Genomic DNA, 24,625 nt, shown 5'->3' with positions numbered 1-24,625 from the left:
CCTTTATTAATCAGAATGGGCCTTGCCACAAAAAGCAGGGCCCATCCCCACAAAAATATGATTTTGCAAAGAGGAAATCTTGCTGGCTTAGAGGGTGCATGTGGTGGAAAAATTTTGTATGTTTTTCCCCCCTTTTTTTCTTCAGTTTTTCTTCATTTCTCTTCGCTGCAATTTTTTTTTTTTTTTTTTTTTTTTGTGACGGTGGGTTTTTGTCGTAGTTTTTTTGTTTTGTCTTGTTTTTTATAAAACACTTGCGCTCAAGGACTCAAACACAATACAAACAGAAACCACCAATCCCCACCCCTGGGGCCCCAGCAGGACTGGGGACTCTGGGGACTCCCCTTGGCTTTTTGTGTGGCTGTTTTCCTTGTCCCTTCCCTGGCGTCTAGCGCCGGTGGGCAGGTGCGGGGTCCTGGGGCAGGTGGAATTTATACAGCAGTTACGTGGGGTGATGGTCACAAGAAAGGATACCTGAACAAGACAACGACTAACTCTAGGGTGCCCACAAAGATGGTGGATGACGCTCAAGAAGGGAGCAGGGACACAGTGGAAAAGAGATAGGTGGGCCCAGGCCGGCCTCAGCTATCCCTGGAGGCTCTGTGCGGGGAGGGGCAGGCGGGCCTTGCCTTCAGGCAGCGGTAATAATACTTTGCTCGCGGGTAGCACCTTCAGAATCCTCCTGCCTCCACCCCCAGGTCAGGTGACGGCGGCCTTACAACCTCCCCCATGAGGTAGGTGAAGTATTATTACCATCAATTTACAGATGGGGAAACTGAAGCCCCGGGAGTGTGGGTGATCTGTCCAAGGTCCTGGGATGGTGACAGGGCGGTGCCCTCCCTCCACCCTCAAGTTCCCCCTTTCTCTGTTCCCTAAAGCCTTAGACCTCTCCCGCCCTCACCCATACCTCCCGCCTCTTCCCTTGCTAGCCCACCTTGCCCTTGGCCCGCCGCTGGCCACCCCTCCCCCGCGTCCCAGAGCTCAGGCTGCACGTCGGGGGTTGGAGAACCCCAGGCGGGGTTCATGGCTGCGCGACCCTGGGTGCGGTCAGGTTTGGAATAGGCAGGGCCCGGTGATGCTCTCTGCATGTGATTGGCTAAGAGCTTCGTGGGCGGGGCTCGGAAAACGGGGACCCAGTTGCCCCGCCCACTCAGTGCTAGTTGGTCCAATTCCCGAGAGCTCTGTAGGTAGGCAAGGGGACCCGGGGCGGGGCTTGCTGTCCCACTCGGGGTGCAGGGGCACAGGATTTGAGGGCGGGATGGAGGCTGGCAGAGCCCCTCCGCTTCTCAGAGCTTCCAACAGCAACCTTTCTTCGCTTCCACTGTCTCCGGAGCCGCTGCCCTCCCTCCCCGCTGGGGGTTGGTTCCCCGGCCTGCCCGATAAGGGCCGTGCCATGAGGGCAGACCCCCATTTTAAGCAAAGCTACAATATAGAAAAATTGGGATTTACAAGGAATGTGTGTGACTACTTGCTTTACGTTAGCACTCTTCACTCTACAAAATGATTCACTTACTTTGTATGATATTCCTCCAGATCCTTGGGGTCAAGGGTAGGGCCGAAGGCGTGAGAGTTTATGTAAGAAACTTTTGATATGGGCAAAAATGTGAGCAGAACGCTCAGCTCAAAGGGAAGTCTACTTAAGGAACATGGTTCCCAACTGCCCATGCTTTTGCAGTGCGAAGTGGGGGACCTTTTCCAGAGTCTCCTTTCCTGGGGTGTCAGACCCATTTGGGGGTAGAGCCGTGGTCCTAGGCCTCGTCCACAGACCGTGGTGTGCGGGCGCCACCTGGCGGCATCTTCCGGGAATGTCAGGCGCAAGCGCGCGAACCCCGGGATTCGAAGGCGGTCGCCAGCTCTCTTGTATCAACACCGGGACCCACGTGGGGATGAGGGGGCTTAAGCAGGGATCATCCTGAAATCTTCTCTCTCCGTGGGGCTGCCAGTTCTGGTCTCTGCAGCCGCGGAGGCAGGGAAACCACAGCTTCTTTGTGGGGGAGGAGGGCAACCTCAAAACTCACAGAATCCGGGAATGCTCTCTGCTTCCTCTGCCTGAACCGAGGGGTAGAAGGAGCTGCTCTGAGGGACCAGGGGCGGTGGGAAAGGTGGGAGGACAGCCCTGGAGCTGTTCAAGTGATGCAAGAACAGAGACCACGATGGAATGAAAGGGAAGGTCTCCGAGCGGGGGTGGGAGCGTGGGGTGGGATGGAGGAGAGGGGGGCGTGGGGTGGGATGGAGGAGAGCGGGGATGTGTGTGGCAGGGAGGTCTGCAGACAGAGAGGAGGAAGGGGAAGGACGCTGGAAGGCGTGGTGAGGGCTGCCAGTGTGGCTGGGATGTGACAACTGGGACGTGGGAGGGTGTCTTTGGATGGGGATGTTAGGGAAGAGAGCTAGTGGGGACTTGGGACCCCTGAGACAGAAAGGAGCAGAGGTGGAATGTGATATACACAGTGGGTGCCTGAAAGGCATGAACAGATGCTCAAGAGATGACATTGCTGGGGAGGGAGCCGGTGGAGAGCTCTGGGGAGGCGGGAGGAGAAGGACAGAGCCCAGGTCGCAGCCCAGCTCCTCTCTGCCCCTCTTCCCCACCCCCCTCTTCCTCCATCCCTGCCTCACCCCATGCCCTCCTCACCTGCCTCTCCTCTCCCACCCCCTAGGTCTGCGCCTTGACTTCTCAAGCCTCCAGCCCGCCTCGGGTCATAACCCCGTCCTCTCTGCATTGTCTTCAGCACGTGACCCCAGGGACACAGGGAGCGCGTGCTGCCACCCCCACATGTGCACGCACACACACACATTACACACGCACGGTGGATACAACACAAGTACACAGGGCTGAGGCTCCAGGACCCCCGGAGCAGGCTATATACTATCCTCGGCATTCAGGGCCCAGCCGGCTCCTGAAACTGCCCTGGAACAGGCCTCTCTCTCGGTCAGGCCAGGCCGGGCCAAACGCCTCGACCTCCCCTCTCCTGGGCCCACGTTGGGGGCGGGGGAGGGGGCGGCCTTCCTCCACTCCAGGCGCTGCCTTAAAGAAAACGGGGGGACCGTGCCCACCTGGCGGGCCTCTGGAGGGATCTGCCCTTTGGCTCTCAAGCTCACCTCCCCCGCTTCTTGAGTATCAGCAAGTCAGGAAGGAAAGGGGCAAAGCAGGAAAATGGCTCCCAGAGCCCCTCCCCCAGAGCTGGACTGGTGGGGAATGGGGCTGGTGCTCCCTAGAAGCAGGGCCCGACTGGTTCCTGGGACCTCTCCCTGGCCGAGCCCTCGGGATCCTTCCCTCACCCGTGGCTGGGGGGGGGCCAGGCCGGGCCTTGTGCATAAAGTGGTGAGGGCATGATGGGGACCCGGGCCCTCGGCCCCCTGGGGCTCCCTTGGCCCCATTCAGGCCTTCAGCTGGTGCCACTGGGCCACAGGCTGCCGGGGCCGGGCAATCATGTCCTTCCAGTGTTTCACCTCCCCGGGCCCACTCTTCCAGGACAGGTAGATCTGGGGAGAGAGGGAAGAGGAGGCGTTAGTGGCACCCTCTGAGGCCCTGCCCCTTCCCCCACTGGTGGTGACACCCCATGTCCATGGTGGCACCCTAGCTTGTGATCGTGGGGACCAAGGGGATCTCTGCCTGCAGAGGCCCCTCCTATCCCACCCACCCCACCCCACCAGCCTGACCTATCTTCCTTATTATGCTTTCCCTCGGCAGCCTGGGCGTGCCTGGCCCTTAAACTCCCAGCCAGTTTTGTGGTGGGAGATGGATGGGAATGGAGGCAGGATTCTCCCACGCCCTTCCCCCACCTATCTGCTGGGCACTGTCTAACTCTCCTTACTGACAAACACTCCCACACTTCATAGGCACTTACTACCTGCCAGGCGCTGAGCTAGGGACTTTGCACACACAGATCATCAAATCCTTCCTGGTGAGGCAGGTATGTGATTATCCCCATTTTACAGATGGAGAAACTAAGGTGCAGGGAGTTAAGAGACTGACCCATAGTCACAGGATTTATGAGTGGTGCAGAGGGATTTAAACCTAGGTCTTTGGGGCTTCATTTGTTGTTGTTCAGTCACTCAGACGTGTCCGAGTCTTGGAGACCCTGTGGACTTTATACTATCATCAACCTAATCCTACCTGCCTCCATGTGAGAAGCTTCACAGCCTCGGGGGGGCTGTGTGCGTGGTCCCCTGGCTAAGCTCAGCCTTGTGACTGGCGGTTAGCTCAGAGCATAGGGCTCCCTAAGCTACCTGGGCCAAAGGGAGAACAAATCCACGTTTATCTCGGTTCAGCCAGCAGAAGGTAGGACTCACCCAACTCCAAAAGGCTAAGCTTGAGAAAAGACTAAGCTGGTGAAGGAAGGGCTCAGCCCTCGTGGTCCCACTGGGACATGGGCAATGCTGTCCTGGGGACCCGTCCCACCTGAGACCACAGGTCAGCAAGTCATACATACTCCCTGGGCCTTGCTGGATGGCTGGCAGGGCCAGCTCGCCTCTTTGGGGCCAGCTGCTTCCCTCCCACCCCCAATAGCTAGGTTCTCCATTTTTGTCTGTCTGAGGGGTGCCTCCACCTCGGCCCCCTTCCCTGTGGGTGCCCAGGCCACTTCCCATTTCCCTCATACCAGGCCATCCCCCTGGGTGACCCATGTTCTCCCCTCACTTGCTCCTGGCATCTTCCCTTCCCCTGTACCTACCTGATCAACTGACTTCCTGCACTGTTCCTGGTCAAACCTCCATGCCTGATTAGACACCCGTGCCCTTACTGGGAACTTTTCAGTAATACACTTCATTACGATAGTAGCTAACATACATGTTCTATGTGCTGTGTTAAGCATCTTGACTGTGTTATTTAATCCTCCCAGCACCCTGTGAGGCTAGGTTTGTCTTACTCTCATTTCAAGAGGAAGAAATGAGGCTCATAAACGTTATGACTGTTAAAAGGTAGAACTGGGCCCTGGATCCAGGGAGGACGACTCTCAAGCCCACACTCTCAACACTAAGCCATAGCCAAACAAAGGAATAGACATTTCAAAGTAGAAGAGAGATGGGTTTACGGTACAGAATTGCATCCTGGAAAAACTCAAGGCCAGGCATGGACTTTTGGTTAGTATATGATAAAGAGAGGTCAGTTTCTGCAAGGAGAATGTCCACATGCCTCAGGCAGTTCTTACAATACCCTGCAAAGCTCCATTTTGCAAATAAGAACCCTGAGGCTCAGAGAGGCAAGGTCCTACAGCTGTTGAAGAGCAGAGGAGGGAGGAACCGAAGCCAGGTCTTCGGAGCCTGACTACAGCTCTCAACGCAAGCCCCAGGCTGCTTACCCTCTGCAGGCAGAGCCCAGGGCAACACTGATTTACCTTGTCAGAGGGTCCTGCCCAGAAAACCCTCTTTGGGGGACCCAGGACACTTTTCCCTATCATTTCCTTCTTTCCCTGCTCTTCCAGTGGTCTGTCCTGAACTGATGGACCCATGGGAGGATGCTGAGGGGCAAATCTCGACCAGTCCTCTCCTTTTCAGATGAAACAGAGAGACCGACCCCCTCTCCCTCCTGCTGTCCAGCCTGCGCTCAATCACTACCCCGGCAGCTCCTTTTAAGGACACACCCTTGCCGGGCGCTCCCCCTCCTACCTTGCCAATGACGTCGTTGCGGCTGAGCTTGTCCTTGTCCATGACGGTGATAATGATGGTCGTCTCCCTCAGCTTCTCCGTGGGGATGTCGAAGGCAAAGGACTCGTTGAAGATGGGGTTAAGGTTCCTCTTCATCGTCACCGTCTTCTTCTTCTCCACCCGCTTGTCCTTGTACATCAGCCACACCTTCACGTAGGGGTCTGGGGGACACCAGGGGGAAGGGTCAGAGAGGAAGGGGAAGCTGGGGCAGGAAGGGCTGTGCGCTTTCCCTGCGGGGTGAGGAAAGCCCAAGGAAGAAGTGGGGTGGGGGGGCCTGGGGCATCAGCAGATGGAGGAGCTGCCAGGGACTGTAGCCATTGCCCAGTGCCCTTCTGGGAACACAAACGGGAAGACTGAGAGGCCCAGGTCTCACTCGAGGTCACAGATAAGACGTGTCGGAGCTGGGGCTAGAACCCCAGTCCCCCCCACCATCGTGTTCACTTTCTTCCCAATCCTGAGCAGGGCAGAGTTCAAGATGATGCTGACCCTGAGGGTACTCCAAAAGCCGCCACCAGGGCTCTAGGTAAAGGCGTGGGGCCTGGAGGTGGGGCCTGGGGGTCGGGGGTGAAGCCCACAGCCAGGACCCTGCTGTTCACATCCAGCATGACCCGTGTGCACCAGAAGCTCCCTGGCCCATCCGCCCCCGGCCGTGAGAGGCGCCAGCACCTGACGTGCCCCCGATGTCCATGGCTTTGAGGTTCCGAGCTTTGATGATGTTCACGATGATGGAGTTGGCAGAGGGGTTGTAGCAGAGAGACAGGAGCAGCTCGCCTCGGCTCCCCTGAGAGGGAGAACAAGAGGGCCGTGGGGACCAGGGGACCCCTCCCCTTGCAACTGGGTGCTTACCCACCCCCTCTGTCACAGCTGCATAGCTGGTTTCCCTTCATCTGGCAGGTCTGGGCCCTGCTCCCCAGGCTCTCTATCACTGCCCAGTCTCCCCAAGTGCTGAGCACTGGCACTGGCCTTGAGATGGCTGGTGGGAACTCAGGTCTGCCAGGCCCCGCCTACCCACCCCGCCCACAACCCTCCTGATTCCCTTCCATTGAGGAGGGACCAGGACTCTATCTGGACTTCCCTGGTGGCTCAGATGGTAAAGAACCCCCCTGCAGTGCAGGACAGGAAGTGTAAGTTCAATCCCTGGGTGGGGAAGATTCCCTGGAGTAGGGAATGGCAACCCACTCCAGTATTCTTGCCTGGGGAATTCCATGGACAGCCTGGTGGGCTACAGTCCATGGGATCGCAAAGCATCACAGACTCAATGGACATGAGTTTCAGCAAACTCTGGGAGATAGTGAAGGACAGGGAAGACTGGCGGGCTGGAGGCCATGGGGTTATAAAGAGTCATACATAACTCTGAACTGAACAACAGCCAGGACCTGGTCTGTTAGCTCCCCAGCCAGGGACCTGCAGGTAGGGCCTTACACTCCCATCACTGCATGGCTTCAGATCCTTCCAGAAGGTCTGCATCTGGGTCAGGTCCACCTTGTTGAGGGGGATGGACACCTCCCCGATGGGGTCGTTGCGGCTGAAGCGGTCATAGTCCAGGACCTGGAGGTAGAGGACCCTCTGCACCACTTTCTCGTAGGGGAAACCTGGGGGCAGACAGTGCAGGTGAGGAGCAGGGCGGAGCGGCCACAGGGAGCCCGGGTGGGGCAGGAACATGTGCACTCAGACCTCCCTCAAGTGTCAGCAAGGACCGCCTCATCTGTCTCCCTGGACAGTTCTGTGAGGTGGATGGTATTGTGCCCATTTTACAGATGAGGAGACTGAGGCTCAGATGGCTTACATTATCGGCCCAAAGTCCCACAGCTAATCAAGAGCAGACCATTCATTCACTCGTTCATCACGAGTCCATCCTGGCGGCCGGGCAGTGGCCCCCTTGCCTTCTGGGCAGTCCTGCCGCTGCCAATCATCCTGAGACAAGCCTGGGCATGTGGCCCTGCCTGAGATGGCCAAAGCTGCCAGAAAGCAAGACCCAGGAGGACACAGGACAGAGGGAAATGGCAAACGTGGAGAATCAGCACCAGACACCTGTCTCAGGACTCTGCGTTTTCGCCCTAGCCTCCCGCGAATGCATCAGCCCGTCCTTCCGTCCTTCCTCAACAGAGCAGCAGCATCCCGGTCTGCACTGCCACGTTCCCATCCAAGTCACTGGCACCTCTTGCCCAGACAGTCACAAGAGTCTCCAAACAGCCCTCCCTGCTCGTGAGCTTTCTCCTAGAGCCCATTCTCAACACAGCAGCCAGAGTGAGCTTTTAAAAATAGAAATCACATCATGATACTCTCCGGCTTAAAGCCTTTCAATGGCTCCCAGTGCACTTAGGATAAAAGCCCGGTGCCCTGCCTCGGCTTCAAGTCCTTCTATAATTTGGCCCGCTGTCCTCTCCCAGCTCACCTCGTGACCGCTCTTCACTCAATGACTGGGCTCCAGCCACCCTGGCTTTTTTTGCCCTGGCCCCACCACACCGTGTCTCAGCCTATCCTCTTCCATCAGGTCTCAGCTTTCTTTCCCAACGTCCCAGAGGGGCTCGGATCCCCTGTTTTATACACTAGCCCGTTCCTTTCGCAGCACTTATCACAGGCAGCACTAGAGATTTATGTTTCCTTGAGTCTGGCTTTCCCAGTAGGCTAGAATTTCCAGGAAGGCATCTCTGTCCTCAGCTACCACCGGATCCCAGCGTCTAACACCATTTCTGGCATGCTGTAGTAAGCACTCGATTAAATATTTGTTAAGTGAATCAATCACTGAACAAATGCCCGTGAAAGGGCCTGATGGAACAGCTGGAGTGTTCTGGGCTGGAACAGAACCTCAGGCCAGAGCGGAGAGCCAGGGCAAGGCGCTGGGACAGGATGGAAGATACTGGGGAGCCAGAGGAAGGTCTGAAGCCTGAGTCCGTCACTGGGCTTTGGGAGGCTTAGTAGGAGCAAGAGCTGACCTGGGAGGGCAGGGGGTGTGGGCCAGCCTGGAGGCCTCAGGTGATGCGATCCTGAACCAGGGTGTGAGCAGGAAGGAGAGAGAATACTTAAGATCTTAGCTCAGCTGGTGGAGAAGATGAAGGGAGAGGAAGAGTTCTGCAGGATTCTAGTGCCTTCCACCAAAGATGCTAGAAGCACAGAGTTGCCTCTGATAGGAGCAGGTGCACTCGAAAAGAAAATTCTTTGTCCCTTGAGACTCCAGCTTCTGAATTCTTGAGAGGGGGCCCCGTATCAAGGGGGGCCATGGGCTGTGTCTTGCTCACTTTAGAGTACCCCAGGCACCTGTTCAAGTGACTTTGTTTTCGCCTCACCATGCAGTTTATGGGATCTTAGTTCCCTAACCAGGAATTGGACCCCAGGTCCTTACCAGTGAAAGCATGGAGTCCTAACCACTGGACTTCCAGGGAATTCCCTAGGTGACCTTTGGCATCTGTTTTGGTGAAATGCATGCGGACAAGTGTTCTGGAAATGTTGAAGGCTCAAAGAAGTCCCTGAACCTGAGTCAGCTCTCTTCAACACCAGTCTCCTATCTGGAAAACTCCTATTCATCCATCAAAACCCACCATGAATGACCCTGCCTCTGAGAAACAGTTTTCAGTGTCACCAACAGGAGTTTACATTGGAGTCTTGCAGCATCTGCCATGCAATGTATGGTTTAATTATCTACACATCTGTGTTTTCCAAGGAATGCCTTAAGGGTCATAATGGTGCCTCATTCTGTACCCTCAGTGCCCAGGACAGTGCCCAGCCCATAGTTGATGCTAGGTAAATGTTTGCAGAAGGGATCAGTGGATTGAGGCTCTGCCCTTAAACTTCACCCGACCAGCTGGCCACCTACACCAGCAGACAGCTGAGCCTCTCACTGGTTATGCCGTCTCTAAACGGGCCCCCATGCAGAACTGAGGACCCCATGCAGAACTGAGGACCCCATGCAGAACTGAGGACCCCATGTAGAACTGAGGAGGGGAGAAACAAACAAGCACCCACTAGCTCACCCTGAAGGAATTATTTAGTGGGTGAGCTGGCTGTCACCTGGCCAAAGAGTGTTTAACAAATGGATATGAAGTGTTTTCTGGGTGTTGTGAGTGCTTTTACCATTCGCTGATTTTGTTTAACCCTCACTATTATCTTCATTTTAAAGATGGGGAAACCATGGCACAGAGAGGTTCAGGAACCTGCCCCAGGTCACACAGCTAGCAAGCAGCAGAGCTGAGATTTGAACTCAGGCAGCCTGGGCCACAGCCTGGGCTCTTACTCCCTACACTATGGTCATTGCAGGTGTTCCTCCTCTGGATCCTGCGGTTACCTCCCCTCCTTCCTGCATGCCTGAGGATGGGTCCTGGGTCCGGGCAGTGGCCCAGCTTCCCTCCTTGCCCTCTGACTGTGATGCTGACTCCACTCAGCCCTGTAACCTCATTCCAGTCAGACATGAAATGCATCAGGGCAACTGGGCTGAGCTACTAGGCCTGTGTGTGTGTGTGTGTGTGTGTGTGTGTGGCTGGGCAGTGTGGGGGACAGCCAAGGGGAAGAGGGGACTCCGGGGGCGGGGGCGGCACGGCCTCACCTTCGAAGAGGAAGGTCTCGTTCCAGTGGGGGTTCAGGTTCTTCCGCTTCACCTTGGTCTCCAGCTTGTGCTTCTTGTCTGGCAGCAGGTAGATCTTGACGAAGGGGTCGCTGGTGCCGCTGAAGTCCTTGGCCGGCAGCTCCTGGGCCTTCATGATCTTCACGGTGAGCGTGGACTCCTGGAAGTTGTAGCCGACGCTGAACTGGATCCGGCCCAGGTTCTCTCGGCTACAGCCCTCGTGGGCCTCGTCCTCCTCGGAGCCTGGGGAGAGCTGGGGGCAGGGGAGAGGCAGGCAGCGTTGGGGAGAATTCTGCTTCCCCGAGGCCCCCTCCACAGCCCAGCGGGGTTGGGAGGTCCCCCTGTGCCCAAGGCCAGCCCAGCTTCGGAGAGCTTCCTCCGCCCCTGCCCCATCACCACGTGGGGTTGGTGGCAGCACCTCTCCTGCTCACAATGAGGATGCCGAGGCGGAAGCCAAGTGCCTTGACCAGGATCACACAGGGAGAGGGGGCAGAGCCAGGACAACCCCTGAACCCCAGAGCCGTGTGCACCCCACTCCCCAGCCCCAGCCTCTCCTCGCAGCCCCGGGTCTGCCCCCCACCCCCAGCTTCACCACAGGCTGCTTCGCCTCCCCTGGTGTGCCCCGGGACCCCAGCTCCCTCCTCCTCCTTTCCACCCTTCCATCAGCCCTACGGAAGGGCCCCCTGTGAAATACACCAACGCAAAAACCTGGGCTACAAAACAGATGAGGGAGATTGTTCTCATCTCAAAAGAGTTTACCACGGCATCTCTTTAGAAAGGGACTCTCTGGGGTTCTGAGGATAAAGAGATTTACAAAATGAGAGAGGTGAATTTTCAGAAGCAATGTCTATTTGTGTAAAGCGGGGACATGCAAAGTGCAGATTCCCAGGCCGCATCCCTGGGGAGCCTCCTGTTTTGGGGGCTGGGGTGGGCCTCGGCGGCAGTTTTTCCCTAGGAGCCTCGGATGAGAGTACTGCGCCCGGATGGCTGCAGAGGAGGCCGCACCTGCATTCGGTCCTCACCCCCGGGGCTGGCATTTGGCTGGGCCAACTCAGCAACCAGCAGATGTGGGGGGTGGCATGGGTGTCCCACTCCCCGAAGGAAGTCAAAAAAGTGGGAAGTAACTGGGGGAAGGTCTCTCAGCCAAGTGTTCCCAGCCGTGGTTGCTCACTGGGGACACCTGGTTAGGTTTCAGAATCCTGTCCTTCCCCCAGCCACCTGCGTCCTTCCCCGGGTCCTATCCTAGATCCCACCCCTGACCCAGGGATCCACACGGTCCAGGCATTCCTGTTTCTGGGCTTCCCAGGTGGTTCAGTAGTAAAGAATCTGCCTGCCAGTGCCAGAGACCTGAGTTCGATCCCTGGCTCGGGAAGACCCCCTGCAGAAGGAAATGGCAACCCACTCTAGTGTTCTTGCCTGGAGAATCCCATGGACAGAGGAGCCTGGTGGGTTACGGTCCATGGGGTTGCAAAAGAACTGGACACGACTCAGCAACTGAACAATAACAATTCCTGTCTCTAAAAGCGTCTGAGGTGATTAAGAGCCAGGGTGGGGCCCAGGGTACCACATTTAAGACAAAACTGCTGGAACTGGTTTGATTTCCCTCCTTCCCCTGCAGGATACTTTCCTGTGCCCCCTCCTTCCTCCTGGAGAGGCCCCAGGCTCTGAACCACTAACTAATACAGGTGACACAAATGGGTATGATGTGCACTGACCACGGCGGAAGTCTCTTACATCACCTTCTTGCTGAATCCTGACAATAGCCGGGAGAGGTAGTTATGACCACTCTCTAGCTGAGGAGACTGGCTCAGAGAGGTTAAGTCACAAGTCCAAGATTGCATAGCAGTATGGATTCTCTCTGACTTGAAAGTCCACTCTTTCTACCAGAGCAGGCCCACATCCCAGGGTGATTTTGAGACTCTCCCACCATCCCCTCTCAAGCCAGTGTGTGGACTCCCCTGCCGCAGGTGAGAGGCACCCAGATCACACCAACAGTGACCACCCTGGGCCCAGTCCTGTTTGCTGTGCCCTCAGCTACTCCCTCCAACTTCCCGATGAAGCAGACACTGCCGGGCTCTAGTCTGGTTTGGGGCACAGAGATTACTGCCTCAAGCAGCCTGTGACTAAGTGATGAGCCAGAATTTGAACGCAGGTCAGCGCTCAGCTATCACGAATGATGCCCTTCCAGCTGCCCTCACTCTCACACTTAGATCCAGTGTCTGGGGCTTCACCAGCCACACCCCTGGTCCTGCCTGGAGGTGGGAGCAGGGCGGAGCTGCCTCCCCTCCTCTTCTCACAGAAATCCCCCCAGCCCCACCCCTTGGCCGGATCCAGGCAGCCCTGTGCAAGCTCCATCCAGGCCTGCTGAGAATCTGGCTTTCCAACTCAAGTCCAGTTTTCCCCGGGAGCTCCTTCCTTCTCCTCCTACTGGCCCCACTCCCTCTGAATCTGTTTTTGCATCTATAGAGTGGGACCATGAGACAGACCTATGTTATGGGGCTCCAGGAAAGGTTAAAGGGACCCTTCTGTGGTCCTGTTCTGCAGCCTGGCCCCTGCCACTGCTGGCCATGGACTGAGAGCCTGGGGCAGGCAGTCCCTTCCAGGACCACTCGCCCCTCCCCATGCTTTCTAAAATTGGGGTGAAGACCCTGGTGACCGGAGTGCAGGTGGCCCCAGCCCCACCTGGTCTGGTTATTTGGCTCTTGGTTCGCAAACAGGGTGGTCTAGGCTGAGAGTCTTAACCTGGGCCACTGACTTCACCTCAGAAGTGGGCAGTGGCTCTGTGCCCACTCCCAGTCTTCCCAAACTATAGCCCTGAGTCCTAATTAACCAGCTGGGGCAGCTCCTGGATCTGTTTCCGTGGCAACCAAGCTAGCCACCACCTCCCCACCCCCGCCCTCCCCACCAAGGGCTGGAGGAGGTGCTACCTCAGCCCCAGCTCTGGTAGAAGTAAGCAGGCAGGAGTAACCCGGATGGGGGTATGGCTAGGCCTCCTCTCTGACCCCCTCCCCTCAGTCCCTTTGTCCGAAAGTCTATATTGGGTGCCCGACTTGTTTTCTGACCCCTGAGCTTCGGACAGTCTGGGACCTGGAGATCAGCCTGGGGCCTGGTTTCCTTCTGCCCTATTCATCTTCATCATCACTGTTAATGCCAGTGACCCAGCTGTGGCCTAAGGCTAGGCAATTAGACCCTGCCTGCCCACCTCCGAGCATCCCGCTGAGCACGTGAGAGGGCTCTGGGGCCTGCACTCCCTTCTTCTGCCTGAGGCTGCCGGCCCCTCCCCGGAGGCAGAAAGGGGAGCTGGCTGGGAAAGGGCCGTCCCTTCTGGGAACCTGGCTACCGGGAAGCTGGAACCAATTAAGAGGCTGTGCAGGGAGGCGGGATGGACTGTGCTGAAGGCCCGTACAGAGGAGAGGAAGGCCGTGCTGATCTACATGGGTGGGGGAAGACAGGCAGAACGGTGGTGGAGGACCAGGCAGGCGGCGCTCAGGGTGGGCAGGAAGAAGGGGCCAGGTGAGAGGCTGAAGGAAGCTCAGATCTGGAATGTGGAAAAATCTGATACCCTAGTCTGTATTCCAGAGAAATGCAGATTTGGGTCCCTAGCAGGCCTGCTGACTGGGAATCTGCATTTTAACGAGATCTCCCAGTGATGTGTGTGCCTATCACAATCTAGAAAAGGGGAGTGTGGATGGATGGTTTGAGCCAACCAGAACCCTAAACGGCAGGAGGGTGGGGCCTGGGGCTCTGGGGGTCTCTGGGAAGGTGGGAAGTGCGGTGTCAGAATGGTGGGTAAGGGAACACTGACTTGAATGATGTCAGGTCTAGCAAGGGCCCAGGAGCCCACCAAGCCCCCTTCCCTCTCTCTCTACAGGAGGGACGGGGACGACAGGGAGGAGCTAAGGGGAGGCGGGAGGGGGACCCAGGTCCAGGGATGGGAAATGATTTGTCCCCACTAGGAATCTAGCAGACACTGGGTTCCCACCCTAAGGTCCTCGCCAAGCCTTCCCGGGACTTCTGGGCTGCCAAGCGTTTGACTGACTCCGGCCTGACCTCTGCGGCTGCCCAATCACAGAGGGCTTGGGGCCAGGGGCCCTCCAAGGAGCTCTTTGGAAAGTGCAGGTGGGGCAAATGGCTGTGACTCAGTGCCGCCACCAGGGGGCGCCATGTGAAGCCACACTCTCTCCCCTCGCGAAAACACCTCGGATCCACAAGGGCTGGGATCCCAGGAGGGTAGGGTCCACAGAAGGACTAGGACCAGAGGAGTTCTGCTCTCCTGTCCGCTTTGAGCCTCAGCGCACCCCCAGCAATGGGGTCCCTGGGAAGGGGATACCCAGAGTGCCACCCGAGGCCTCCACGCAGCGGGCGGTCCCTCCAAGAGAGGGGACACCTTCCCCCACAAGTCTTTGGCCCACCAGCCTTTCCTCCAAGGATCATGTATCAGATTTTCTAAGGCCCTGGCTCCACCCAGAGACAGGAGGAGGATGGGGATTCTTGGTCTGCCTTGACAGATGAGGAAACTGGAGGACAGAGAGGCTGCTGGGGTGAAAGAGCTGGAGAACGACGCAGTGCAGCCTCACTCGGCCACCAGGGTCATTCTCCTGCATGACTGACCCCCACGCTCCACACCCCCTGCCCCCCACCCCGGGCCTCCTGCCCTTCTCACCATGAGCATCTCACTGGTGAGGGAGTTGACGAGGTCTGAGACAGAGGAACGGGGCTCGGTCCGGCGGTCAGACTCATCGTGGGGCGTCTGGCCGGGCACTGGGGCTGTGTTCACCGCCTTCCCTCCTGCAGGCAACCTGGGGGCAGGAGGGGTCTGAATGAGTGTGGGCCCAGAGGTGGGCTGGGCTGGGGGCCGCCGGCCTGGGAGGCGGCAGGACCTTCTGGTACTCAAGCGGCTGCCACCTCCTGTGGGCCAGCAGGAACCCTCCCCCTTGCCTCTGCCCCTGCGTGATCCGGCTGGACATCCCCTGGCAGGCGCTTTTTTGGCCCATCCCCTAGAAAGTACCCCACCCTGTAGCCCCTGCTCACGGGGTGCTCTCTGAGCACCCGCCCTCTCTAGAGGCTCCCTCCACCCCTGCTGGCCCCAGCCCAGAAGGGAGGCTCCCGAGATGGCGTGTCCAGCTCCCCTGTCTGCGTCATTTCCCTTGGCAAACACGCCCAGAGCTCCTGTCTCCTGGAGGCCCCACCTGTTTGTTCAGGCTCAGCAGGAATACAGGTGCCCTTTAGACCTGAGACTGACCAGGTGAGGTTGGGACCAGTGTCCACCCAGTCCTGTCCACTAGAAATTTTCACGTCCACGTGTGGCTATTGAGCATTTGAAACGTGGCCAGCACAACTGAGAACCGAATTTTTTCTTTTGATTGACGTAATTTAGATTTAAATGGCCACCTACTGGACGGGGCAACTCTACATCGCCTTGCTCCCCAGTCTCCACCCTCCTTGCATTCTGAGAACTGCACTTTGATAAGGCTCTCACCCGGGGTCAGAGGAAGACAGGGTCCCATTGAGAAGCCCCCGACTCTGATGGTTCCACTCCAGGCCCCTATCTACACCCTGACTCTGTGCGGCCCCCCGGGAAGCTGGGCTCTCTGGCCCAGCGGCTGGGTGGTGAGCCAGGCTCCATCTAGCCGGGATTCAGGAAGCCTGCCCGGGGAGGGGACCAGGCTGGAACATCCCATGAGGGAGAGAGGTGGGGGCAGGCAGCGAGGAAGGGGCCGTGTGGTGGGGAGCGTGGGGCTCATGACGGGCTACGGTAGAACAGCTTCGAGGCTACCAGAGCCATAGACTCGGAGGCACACAGGCTGGACGCAAGCCATGGCCCTCGGAATGGACCAGCCACCAGCACCCACAGTTGGCTACGACAGGCAGACAGGACATGCATGGAATATGCCAGGCCCTGGAGGGGAGACTCCAGGACCCAACAGCGGGATGTGTGAACACACACACACACACACACACACATAAACACACATGAGTGCACACAAGTACGACAGACACCCAGGCAACAGGGAGAGACACGGCATGGGCAACCAGGAGGATCGACCAGAGCAGCAAGACGATGCACACGCAGTGCTGTGCACACTTAGATTCCAGGAGGACACACGTTCGGGGAGGCCCAGGCATGCCAAGGGGCGCGTGTGAACTGGGACACACTCAGCAGGCAGCAGTTTCAGGGACAGACGCCACGGGACTCAGACGCACGGTGCAGCTGCTGTGAGAACCTGGCCTCGTCCAGACAACACGGAAACCGCCCCAGCCGAGCCGGGGCGCGCGCGGGGCACCCTCCCGGAGGCGGGCCACAGCAGAGCACACGCACGCATGCACGCCCCACAGACACACGCACACACGGACACGGACACGTGCTCACGCAGACAGGCACGGGGAGGAAGAGGAGACTGAAATAGCTGGAGAGGTAAAGTCAGGTTAAAAATAGAGTGGGAGAGGAGGAGAGAGCCGAGATTGACCGCTGAAGGCATGAGAAAGTCGGAGTTATTCTGGCCACACCACAGCATCAGCACAGCTGCCAAGCAGCCCGGGAAAAGATGGTCAGCGCCACTGAAGCTACCGGAGGTCACAGGACAGAGAGAGACAGAGAGACGCGGGCACAGAGGCAGGGGGCCCGGCCTGGCCCAGGGGCGTCCCTGTGAGGAGCAGATGGGAGGAAGGAGACAGGGAGGGAGGGAGAGAGGCCGAGAAAGGTTAGTTGGACACGAGTGAAGAGGCTGCAGGGTGGACAAGGCGACAAGGAGCGAGGCGGCCGAGAGGAGAGGCAGAGAGGAGGCGGGGACACACACCGGGACGGAGACATGGTGGCTTCGGAGCGGGGGGCAGCGATGGGGTGGCCAGGTCCCGCCCTGCCCCCCGGCCCCACTCTGGGGGGGTGGGGCCATGGTGGAAACCATTTGGATCCCAAGGAGCGACGGTGAGAGGGACGGACGGGGCATGAGGCATGCGTGGGTGCAGGGCAGCGCGGGTGAGGTAGGCCGGGCGAGCAGGGCATGGGAGCCAGGGGCGGCCGTGGCCTCCTTCCCTCCCCCTCGTGGTCCCAGGAGCCGTCTGCATCTCTTAGGGCTCTAGCACTGAGGCCTAAGGGCCCGGGGGGATCCTGGATGGGGGGGTTCAGGGCCACCAAGAACTGTGGGAGTGGGGGGCAGTGACTTGCTAAATGCACCCCCATCTTGCTTGGGACCTGGAGTGGCCACACCTCCTCCTAAGGGCCCTCCTATCTCCCAGGAACCTGCGGCTAACAGACCTGGGGGGCTGGATGCTCTCCCTAACAACAGCCAAGGGCCACCCATCTGTTACCCCGGCGACACCCGGCCAAGGGGTCAGCTGGGTGGAGAAGGGGACACTGGGACTGGAGGGCGAACCCTGGACATGGAGGCAGAAGCTGAGGAGGAAGGGAACAGCTGACCCAAGCTCACCATTGCAAGGTCCATGCAGCCAGGAGCCCAGAGGGGTGGACCCTAAACTGCCCGGTGCCCGGAGGGTGACGCCAATGCCAAGCTTGGGGGAGGGGAGAGTGCCGGGCAGAAAGCACCCTAGCCGTGGCCCATCGCCCGAGAAACACCCAAACAGCCATGAGAAATGAGCTTCCGGGATGGAGCAGGCGTGACTGGGTGGGAATGGCCTGGGTCCACTCGTAAAGTCAGGCTGGGTGGGGGCGAGGGCGCAGGGCCCTCACCTCCATACCCACCTTTCCCAGAAAGGCAGGGGATGACTGATGCAATGATCAGAAGGCATGAGTGTGTTAAAATATGGAGTGAGACCTGAGTGGCAAGGAGGTAAAAATAGGCGGTGGGTGAAAATGGAGCCAGTTAATTAACACATGGGTGATGTGAAATCTCGTTTCCAGCCTGCATCTGCTCCCTCACGCTTCACACCTTTGTCGGCCAGGAGCTTGGGTTCTTAGCAAGTCTATCAGAGGGCTCCAGCTCCGCTCCTGCGGCCCCTAGCCCTCTCCCCCACCGCCCTCTGGCCGGCCTGCGGCCTGGCTCGGGAAGCGGGCACTCCGGTGGTTCCAGTGGCCTGGAGGTGGCAGACTCGGCTCCTCCTGCATCCCAGGACCTGGGCTCAGGGTGTAACACCATCTGTGCCCCTGAGCGGAAGAGCTGGTCCGACGCTCCCCTCCCACTCTCCGGTCATTTGTGGCTTTGCCCACCAGACATGCAACCGTGAACTTGGGACGGGAAAAAAATAGGAGAGTTGGGTTTCCAGAAGCCACTGCAGAGCCAGGCAAGTCGGCTAACTCGGCCTGTCCTCCCCTCACGCACAGGCCCCCGGCAGCAGCCTGGACAGTCTTTCCTGCGCCTTCCAGGCTCTTAGTGAGTGAGGGTCAGGGTCCCTGCCTGGCGGACAGGCTCTGACCCGTGCCTCAACCCGAGGGGCTGCTCCCTCGTTAGAGGCTTGGCATGTCTGAGCTGGAAGGGGTCACCCTGTCCAATCTCTCACTTGACAGACGAGGAAGCAGAGGCCCAGAGAAGGGCTGTGACTTGCCCAAGGTCTCAAAACCAGAGCTAGACGGAGGTGGCCTGGCTGCCAGGCCAGACAGCTCTCCTGTAGGCCTTTGGTCTGATGGAAAGTACAACCCAATCAAGGGGATGCACCCTCCTCCCGCAATTACAGGTATGTACCTGACCCAGCCCAAGGCCAGGCGGGAGGAGGAGGCCAGACCAGGTGCAGGGTCATCCTGCCTTAGTGATGCTGCCTGAACCCTGGGCCCCTTGACCTTTGCTGGTCCCCTTCCCCAGGACAGCACTCCGCTCCCTCCTTGAGACGGGGGCATCAGATGATGCTTCCCTCGGCTTCAGATGACCAGGGCGATGGATGGTTAAATGCCCTCTGTTCAGCCCATGCTGGGGCCATGCGGGCTACTCCCCGAAGGCCAGCAGCCAGGCTCCCAGTGACAGAGGGCCCGACCAGCCCCTGCCACCTGCTCTCACCCTCCCACCCTCTCCTGTTCCCTTCTCCTGGTACCTCAGGCCCAGGTGGAAGGGGGGCTGCCTTTCTGGTTCTTTCTGATTCCTGGGCCTCTCTCAGGCCCCAGACCTTCCCCACCAGGGCCTCCTCTTCCATCAGCCCTGAGCAGCCAGGTCACATCTCTGCAGGGATGGGGTGTGTGTGTGTGTGTGTGTGTGTGTGTGTGTGTGTGTGAGACCATCACCCCAGCGGGACCTCCAGGCAAGAAGGAGGTTGAGGTGGCGGGGATGAGGGAGAACAGGCTGGCACCCCATCCCTAACATCCCCGCCGCCCACCAACCGCCAGAGAAACTGGGATTTCTGGGTTGGGTGGGACAGAAATGAAAGATGAGGGGGAGGCAGAGGGGGAGCCAAGCAGGAAGATGGGGCCGAAAGGCTGGCTTGCTCCGGGCAAGGGCAGGCAGGCCCGGGGAGCAGGCTTGATCCAGAATGGTCCCAGGACAGCCACACTGGCCTCAGGCCCCAAGGGACACCACCAGCGTGGCGGGTGTGAGGGCGCCGGCTGGGGACGGGTCGTCCTCCCGCTCCAGCATCCGCAGAAGGCGCCGCCGCCTCGTCCAGCAGCCGGGGGTCGAGGCTGGCAGCCTCTCCACGCCTCCTTCTCTGCCACGGCCGCCGCAGGCCCTCGCCCGTGCGCGTACCTCTTGTCCCCCTGAGCGTTCTGGTTCTGCTGGGTTCCTGGGTTTTGCAGGTCAGGGATATTGGCAAAGTCATCCTGTTCCGAAAGCCCTAAGACCAAGGATAGCACCACCATCCGGCCTTCCCTGCCCGGGGGGCGGGGTGGGCAGCCCACCAGCCAGGGAGAGGGGAGGAGGAGGCCCCGCGGGGCGGTGGCGGGCAGGGAGGGGAAGGAGAGAGAGAGACAGAGAGACAAAGAGAGAGAAGAAAAAAGCGTAAGAAACTGGGCCTGCAGAAAAGAAACCAAACTTCAGCACTGTCAACAGTTGTAGAGCAGAGAAGGGGAGGAGGCGGGTGGTGGGGGTGGGGAAGGGAGGGGAATGGAGTGGAGGTGTCTGCAGCCTGAGACCCAGCTCACCACGGGGGAGGGGCTGGGCAGAGGCATGTGGCTGGGATGCCCCGAGAAAACCCGAGGGGCAGGCTAGGAGGAGTGGAGCCCAGGCCCCCGGACACGGTCCATATCCAAGGTTGACTCATCTCCAGTTGAACAAAGGCCAGAGGCTACTCAGACCACCTGGGCCCCTAGGAGAAGAGCAGGGGAGGCCCTCTGCTGCTATCTTGCTTGGGGACCCTGTGGGCAGGGGTTTGGGCTTCCAGGCAGGAAGTTCTTAGAAAGCTGGGAAACCCAGAGGGCGCTGCATCCAGTGAAGTCCCTCATCAAGACATCCCTGGGTCGGGGTCACCAGGAGGTGGGTCTGGGGGGCTCCCTCCCAGGTCCTTAGAGACTCAGCCCATTGGAGGAGAAGGTTAGTCTCTTCTGGCATATGGCAAACCGGCCATCCTGCACCTTCTCCTGTGTCCCCCTTCCTGGAGATCTCGGGAATAGCCACCAAGGCTTTGGGGTCCAGTTCATGGGCCTTTCCTTGGAGACTCAGTCCAGAAGGTGCCAAGGGGCAAAGAGAGAGAGAGACAGAAAGTGCAGGAAGCTGGCCAGGGCTGGAGAGGGCCTGGCAGGACTCGAGGGACCTGTGCCCACAATCAGGGTGGTCTGGAGGAATCCTGCGCTGAGGAAGGCTCGGTTCAGGTGGCCCAGGAATCATCAAGTGGGCAGCAGCGTGGGGCCAGAGGTCAAGGGGTGACATCTTCTGGGCCAGCTTCTCTCAGAGGACCGCTGGGCAGTTGTGGGGCCGCCTGCCCTTTCCAGGGGGCAAAAGTGCCCCTCTGCCCCTCTAGGCCATCACAGTTTGTGGGTGTTTTCTGGGTGCTTGGCTGAGCTCCCCCAGCTTTGGCTTCTCAGCTGAACACGGGGAGAGCGATTCTCAGGAGCGGCAGGCATGAGACCGAGGGAAAGAAGGTCAGCCTGATGGGACGTCCCAGAGGGTGGGACTCCTGGGCCAGGAGGTCTCCTGTTTCAACCACCATCCAAGAGGGCGAAGTTCACAGAGGACCTGCTGGATGTGGTGGTTTCCTGGAGAGGTCGTCAAAAAGGCGAGTGATACACGACGACAGAGGGGAGGGGCGGGGGTCTCCGAAAACGGGGGACGGCCGTGGGGTCTGAAGCCGGTGGATGCTGACTTCTTTGTCTTTGCATCTTCGTCCTGGGCACGGCTGCTCCAGGCTGCCACCTGCACTGGCATCTAACTTTTGGAAAGAACGCCCCCTTTCCTCAGGACAAATCCTCATTTTTTTCCTTTGTTCCCTGCCCACCGGTACTGTTTCACAGTTGGTAAAATTCCACTTGACTGCCTGGAAGCTGGTTGTGCTGGGGGAAGTCAAACCCAACGAAAACATGTTTTTCCCTGGTTAATGCATTTTTCAGATACTCCTTTGGCTCTTCTTAAAAACAAAACGGCTGCTCTGCATAAGTTCCTGATTTGTCATTCTCTGTGGCATCGCAGGCCGCAGGGGCGTGAGTGAAGGGCAAGAGGAGGAGATTTGGGGGAGAAGCTGGTGGTGTTATGGGGGGTCACATCCTGGAAGCAGGAGGAATGCCTTCTCCCTGCAAGAGGGGGTGGGGTCTCGGGGGGCCTGGTTAGCCTTCTCACCCTGACTCTCTGTGTGGGCCCCCAGCATCTGGGGCAAGAGAAGGATGTCAGAAGCACTCCAGCTGAACTGTGAGAGGGGTCAGGGGCTGGCAAGCTATAGCTGGTGGCCTGTTTTGTGCAGCCCACAAGCTAAGAATGGTTTGTACATTTTTAAAGGATTGTTTTTTTTAATGTGATCGAGACCACGTGTCCCTCAGAGCCTAAATTATTTATAAATCTGGTCCTTTACAGAAAAAGTTTGCTGACCCCTGCTGTGAGGGACTACAAGTGGAGGAGGTGGAGGACTGGGGTGAGCTCTGGGGATGGCTGGCTGGTGAGGGGCGCGAACACCGCCGTAGGCATAAGACACGCTGATGCCCACTCGAGAGTGATGCTCATTGAATCCTGGCTGGCTAGAGAGGGGGAGGGCAGGGGAGGCGGTACCAGTGGTCTTTCTGAGGCTGGCTGCTTTCTTCCCGGAGCCTGGGCATGGGTCCTGCTCCCATGTGACAGCTACAGAATGGGAGGCAGGGTGATGGCTGTGCAGAGGGCCGCCTGCAGCCAGGAGGAGCAGAGGGGTGCAGGGTTCCGGCCACCTCTCCGTCCTGCTCAAGCCACGGCAGAACCGATTCCCATCACTCTTCCAATCCACGCCGGTGCCACGGCATCCGCCCCAAGACAAGCCGCCCTTCTGGAGGCCAGGAGGCTCCGTCGGCTATCTTGTCTCAGGCCGGCGTCCAGCTGAATTCCTGACGGTCCTTGGGTGGGGAGAAGCCCCAGCAGATGCACTGCCCAGTTTGGCCAAGGAGAGTCACAGGCGGCATGGCATATCCCTGCCTAGTTGGGGCCAAGGGTATGGGAACTGGCACGGTGGGGTGTCTTCCGTTGGGCTGCCCCTCCCAGGGGTAGCACTCCTGACCGCCTTTTGGGCTGGGGTCTCAGCCAGAGGCACGAGCTCTGAAGGATGCTCAGAATCCTCACATTTTGCCAGTGAGCCTTGGCCTTCCCCTTCCTCCTCCCTTTCTCCTCTCCCAGGCTTAGTGTGTTGGTCTCCTGCTCCATGAAAAGTGCTTCCAGGAAAGACCTGGGTGTTGAGAATAATCCCCAGAGCCTGGAAGGAAGGTCACGTTAGGCCAGAGGAAGGAGGTGATGTCAGGGACTGAAGCCCAGGCCTGCCCCTGGATCAGAGAGTGCGTGTAGATGCCCAGAGGGACACTGGGCAGAGGGTGCCCCGGGTGGGGCCCTGCCGATGCAGGAGGGGGCAAGCGGGCACACGGCAGGGGGTGGGTGAGGGGCATACCCAGCGGAGGGGGATGGTTAGGGCCAGACACAGACGGGGTGTTGTTACCTCTCTGACCTGTACACGTCAAAGAAGCCTCTGATCCAGAGACACTTTCTAAAGCTTTGGGGGAACGTTGTGAGGTTTGTTCTCAGGGAACGGGCGGGTCACGGTGGGAGCCAGGGGGGGAGGTGGAGGGCAGGTGGCTGTGGAAGGTCGTCGGAGGGACAGAGGACAGGGCCCAGGGCAGGGACAGGGGAAGTGGGAGGGAGGGAGGGAGGAAGTGCAGGGCCGGAAGGTGAGCAGATTCAGGTTACAGGGACGGGAGGAGCGAGGCCTGGGCGCTGGAGTCAAGGAGACCAGGTTTAGGAGGAGAGGAGGAGAGAGCTGACAGGGGGGCCAGGAGAGCCTGGGCCTGGCCAGAAGGGGACAGACAGGTCTGGGGACCTCAGGAGCATCCCCTAGTGTCTCCACTGGCTTTTGGGGGGGACCAAGGGGGGCTGGGGTCCTCAGGGGGTGGCTCAGATATAAGTCCTTCCACGGTGGTGGGGGCGGCGCTTCAGGCAAGAGCCACAAGCCATAAGAGGCTGGGGAGAGGGTGCCCGAGTCTGCCGGGCACCTTGCCTCGGAGACGGAGGGCTAAGCGTGGTTCAGAGCCAGCCGCTCCGAAGGAAACGGGGAGGAAAAGAGGCTGGGTCAGGGAGGTGGGGGCCAGGCCGCTCGAGTGGGGCACTTACAGGAAGGATTTCATGTCCAAGCCTCGGTTTCGAATCTGCCCCACCACGTGGTCCCAGCTGCCCGGGTTGGAGCGGCTGCGGCCGCCGGCCGGCCGGTACTTGGAGCCGGCCGAGGAGCCCTGCCGTGCCTGGCCCCGGCCGTGGGCCCGGGGGTTGGGGCCGGGCACCGAGGCCGCGTGGGCCTGCAGCTGGCCCAGGCTCTGGCTGGTGGTGGGCTGGCTGGGCTGCCGGCCCCGCTGGTGCTGGCTCAGCGGCTGCTGCAGGCTCTGCTGCCGCGTCAGGGTGCGGGGTCGCTGGCATTTCGGCTCTCCCGTGGAGCTGGGGATAGACTCAAGGGTAGTGGCCGTGGACAGGGTGGAGTCCTCGAAACTTGGGGCGGGTGGAGGAGAGGAGAGAAAGGAGAAGCAGGTGAAGGGATCACAGTGGAGGAGAAAGACGCCTAGGGCCAGGACGAGGAGGCCCCAGGGCCGGGCGCGCTCTGCCGGAATACCTCGCCGGGCCTCCATCCGAGCTGTCACCGCTGCCGTTGCCACCACCAACTTACCCAGGAGGCCGCCGCCGGGCCCCGCGCCCACCCAGAGGCCCCCCGGGCGGCCCGCTGAGCCCCCCACCCCGGCCCTGGCTCAGCTAGTGCCCGATATCTCCTGTCTGAGCCAACCTCTGTGCTGGTCTGAGCGGGCCGCGGAGCTGCGCCGCTGGCCGCGTGGTGAAGGCGGGTCCCAGGGCCCCGTGGCTGCCTGTCCTGCTGGAGTGGGAGGGGGGTGGAGGGAGCTGGGCCACCCCCTCC

At 59.3% G+C, this 24,625-nt stretch overlaps 1 protein-coding gene across 1 annotated transcript; it reads right to left on the bottom strand.

Annotated features, from left to right (window-relative positions):
• SYT7 (synaptotagmin 7) lies at nucleotides 1–24,344 on the bottom strand. The gene is made up of 7 exons (XM_061166182.1): nucleotides 23,839–24,344; nucleotides 14,862–14,997; nucleotides 10,181–10,451; nucleotides 7,063–7,232; nucleotides 6,307–6,421; nucleotides 5,602–5,801; nucleotides 1–3,477 (listed from the first exon to the last, which is right to left on the bottom strand). The coding sequence occupies exons 1-7, from the start codon at nucleotides 24,342–24,344 to the stop codon at nucleotides 3,373–3,375; spliced, it is 1,503 nt and encodes a 500-aa protein (XP_061022165.1). The 3' UTR covers nucleotides 1–3,372.
• Between the last annotated feature and the right edge of the window lie 281 nt (nucleotides 24,345–24,625).

The sequence above is a fragment of the Dama dama genome, chromosome 2 (assembly GCF_033118175.1).
Source record: "Dama dama isolate Ldn47 chromosome 2, ASM3311817v1, whole genome shotgun sequence".
Classification (NCBI taxonomy): domain Eukaryota; kingdom Metazoa; phylum Chordata; class Mammalia; order Artiodactyla; family Cervidae; genus Dama; species Dama dama.
This window is presented reverse-complemented; position numbering and strand designations above follow the sequence as displayed.

Coding starts and splice junctions, on each gene's coding strand:
- SYT7 (XM_061166182.1), bottom strand. CDS start 24,344: ATGGAGGCCCGGCGAGGTATTCCGGCAGAGCGCGCCCGGCCCTGGGGC. Junction 7,233..10,180: donor CGAGACCTTCCTCTTCGAAG/GTGAGGCCGTGC, acceptor GTCTGCCCCCAG/GTTTCCCCTACGAGAAAGTG. Junction 3,478..5,601: donor GCAACGACGTCATTGGCAAG/GTAGGAGGGGGA, acceptor CTCTCTCCCCAG/ATCTACCTGTCCTGGAAGAG.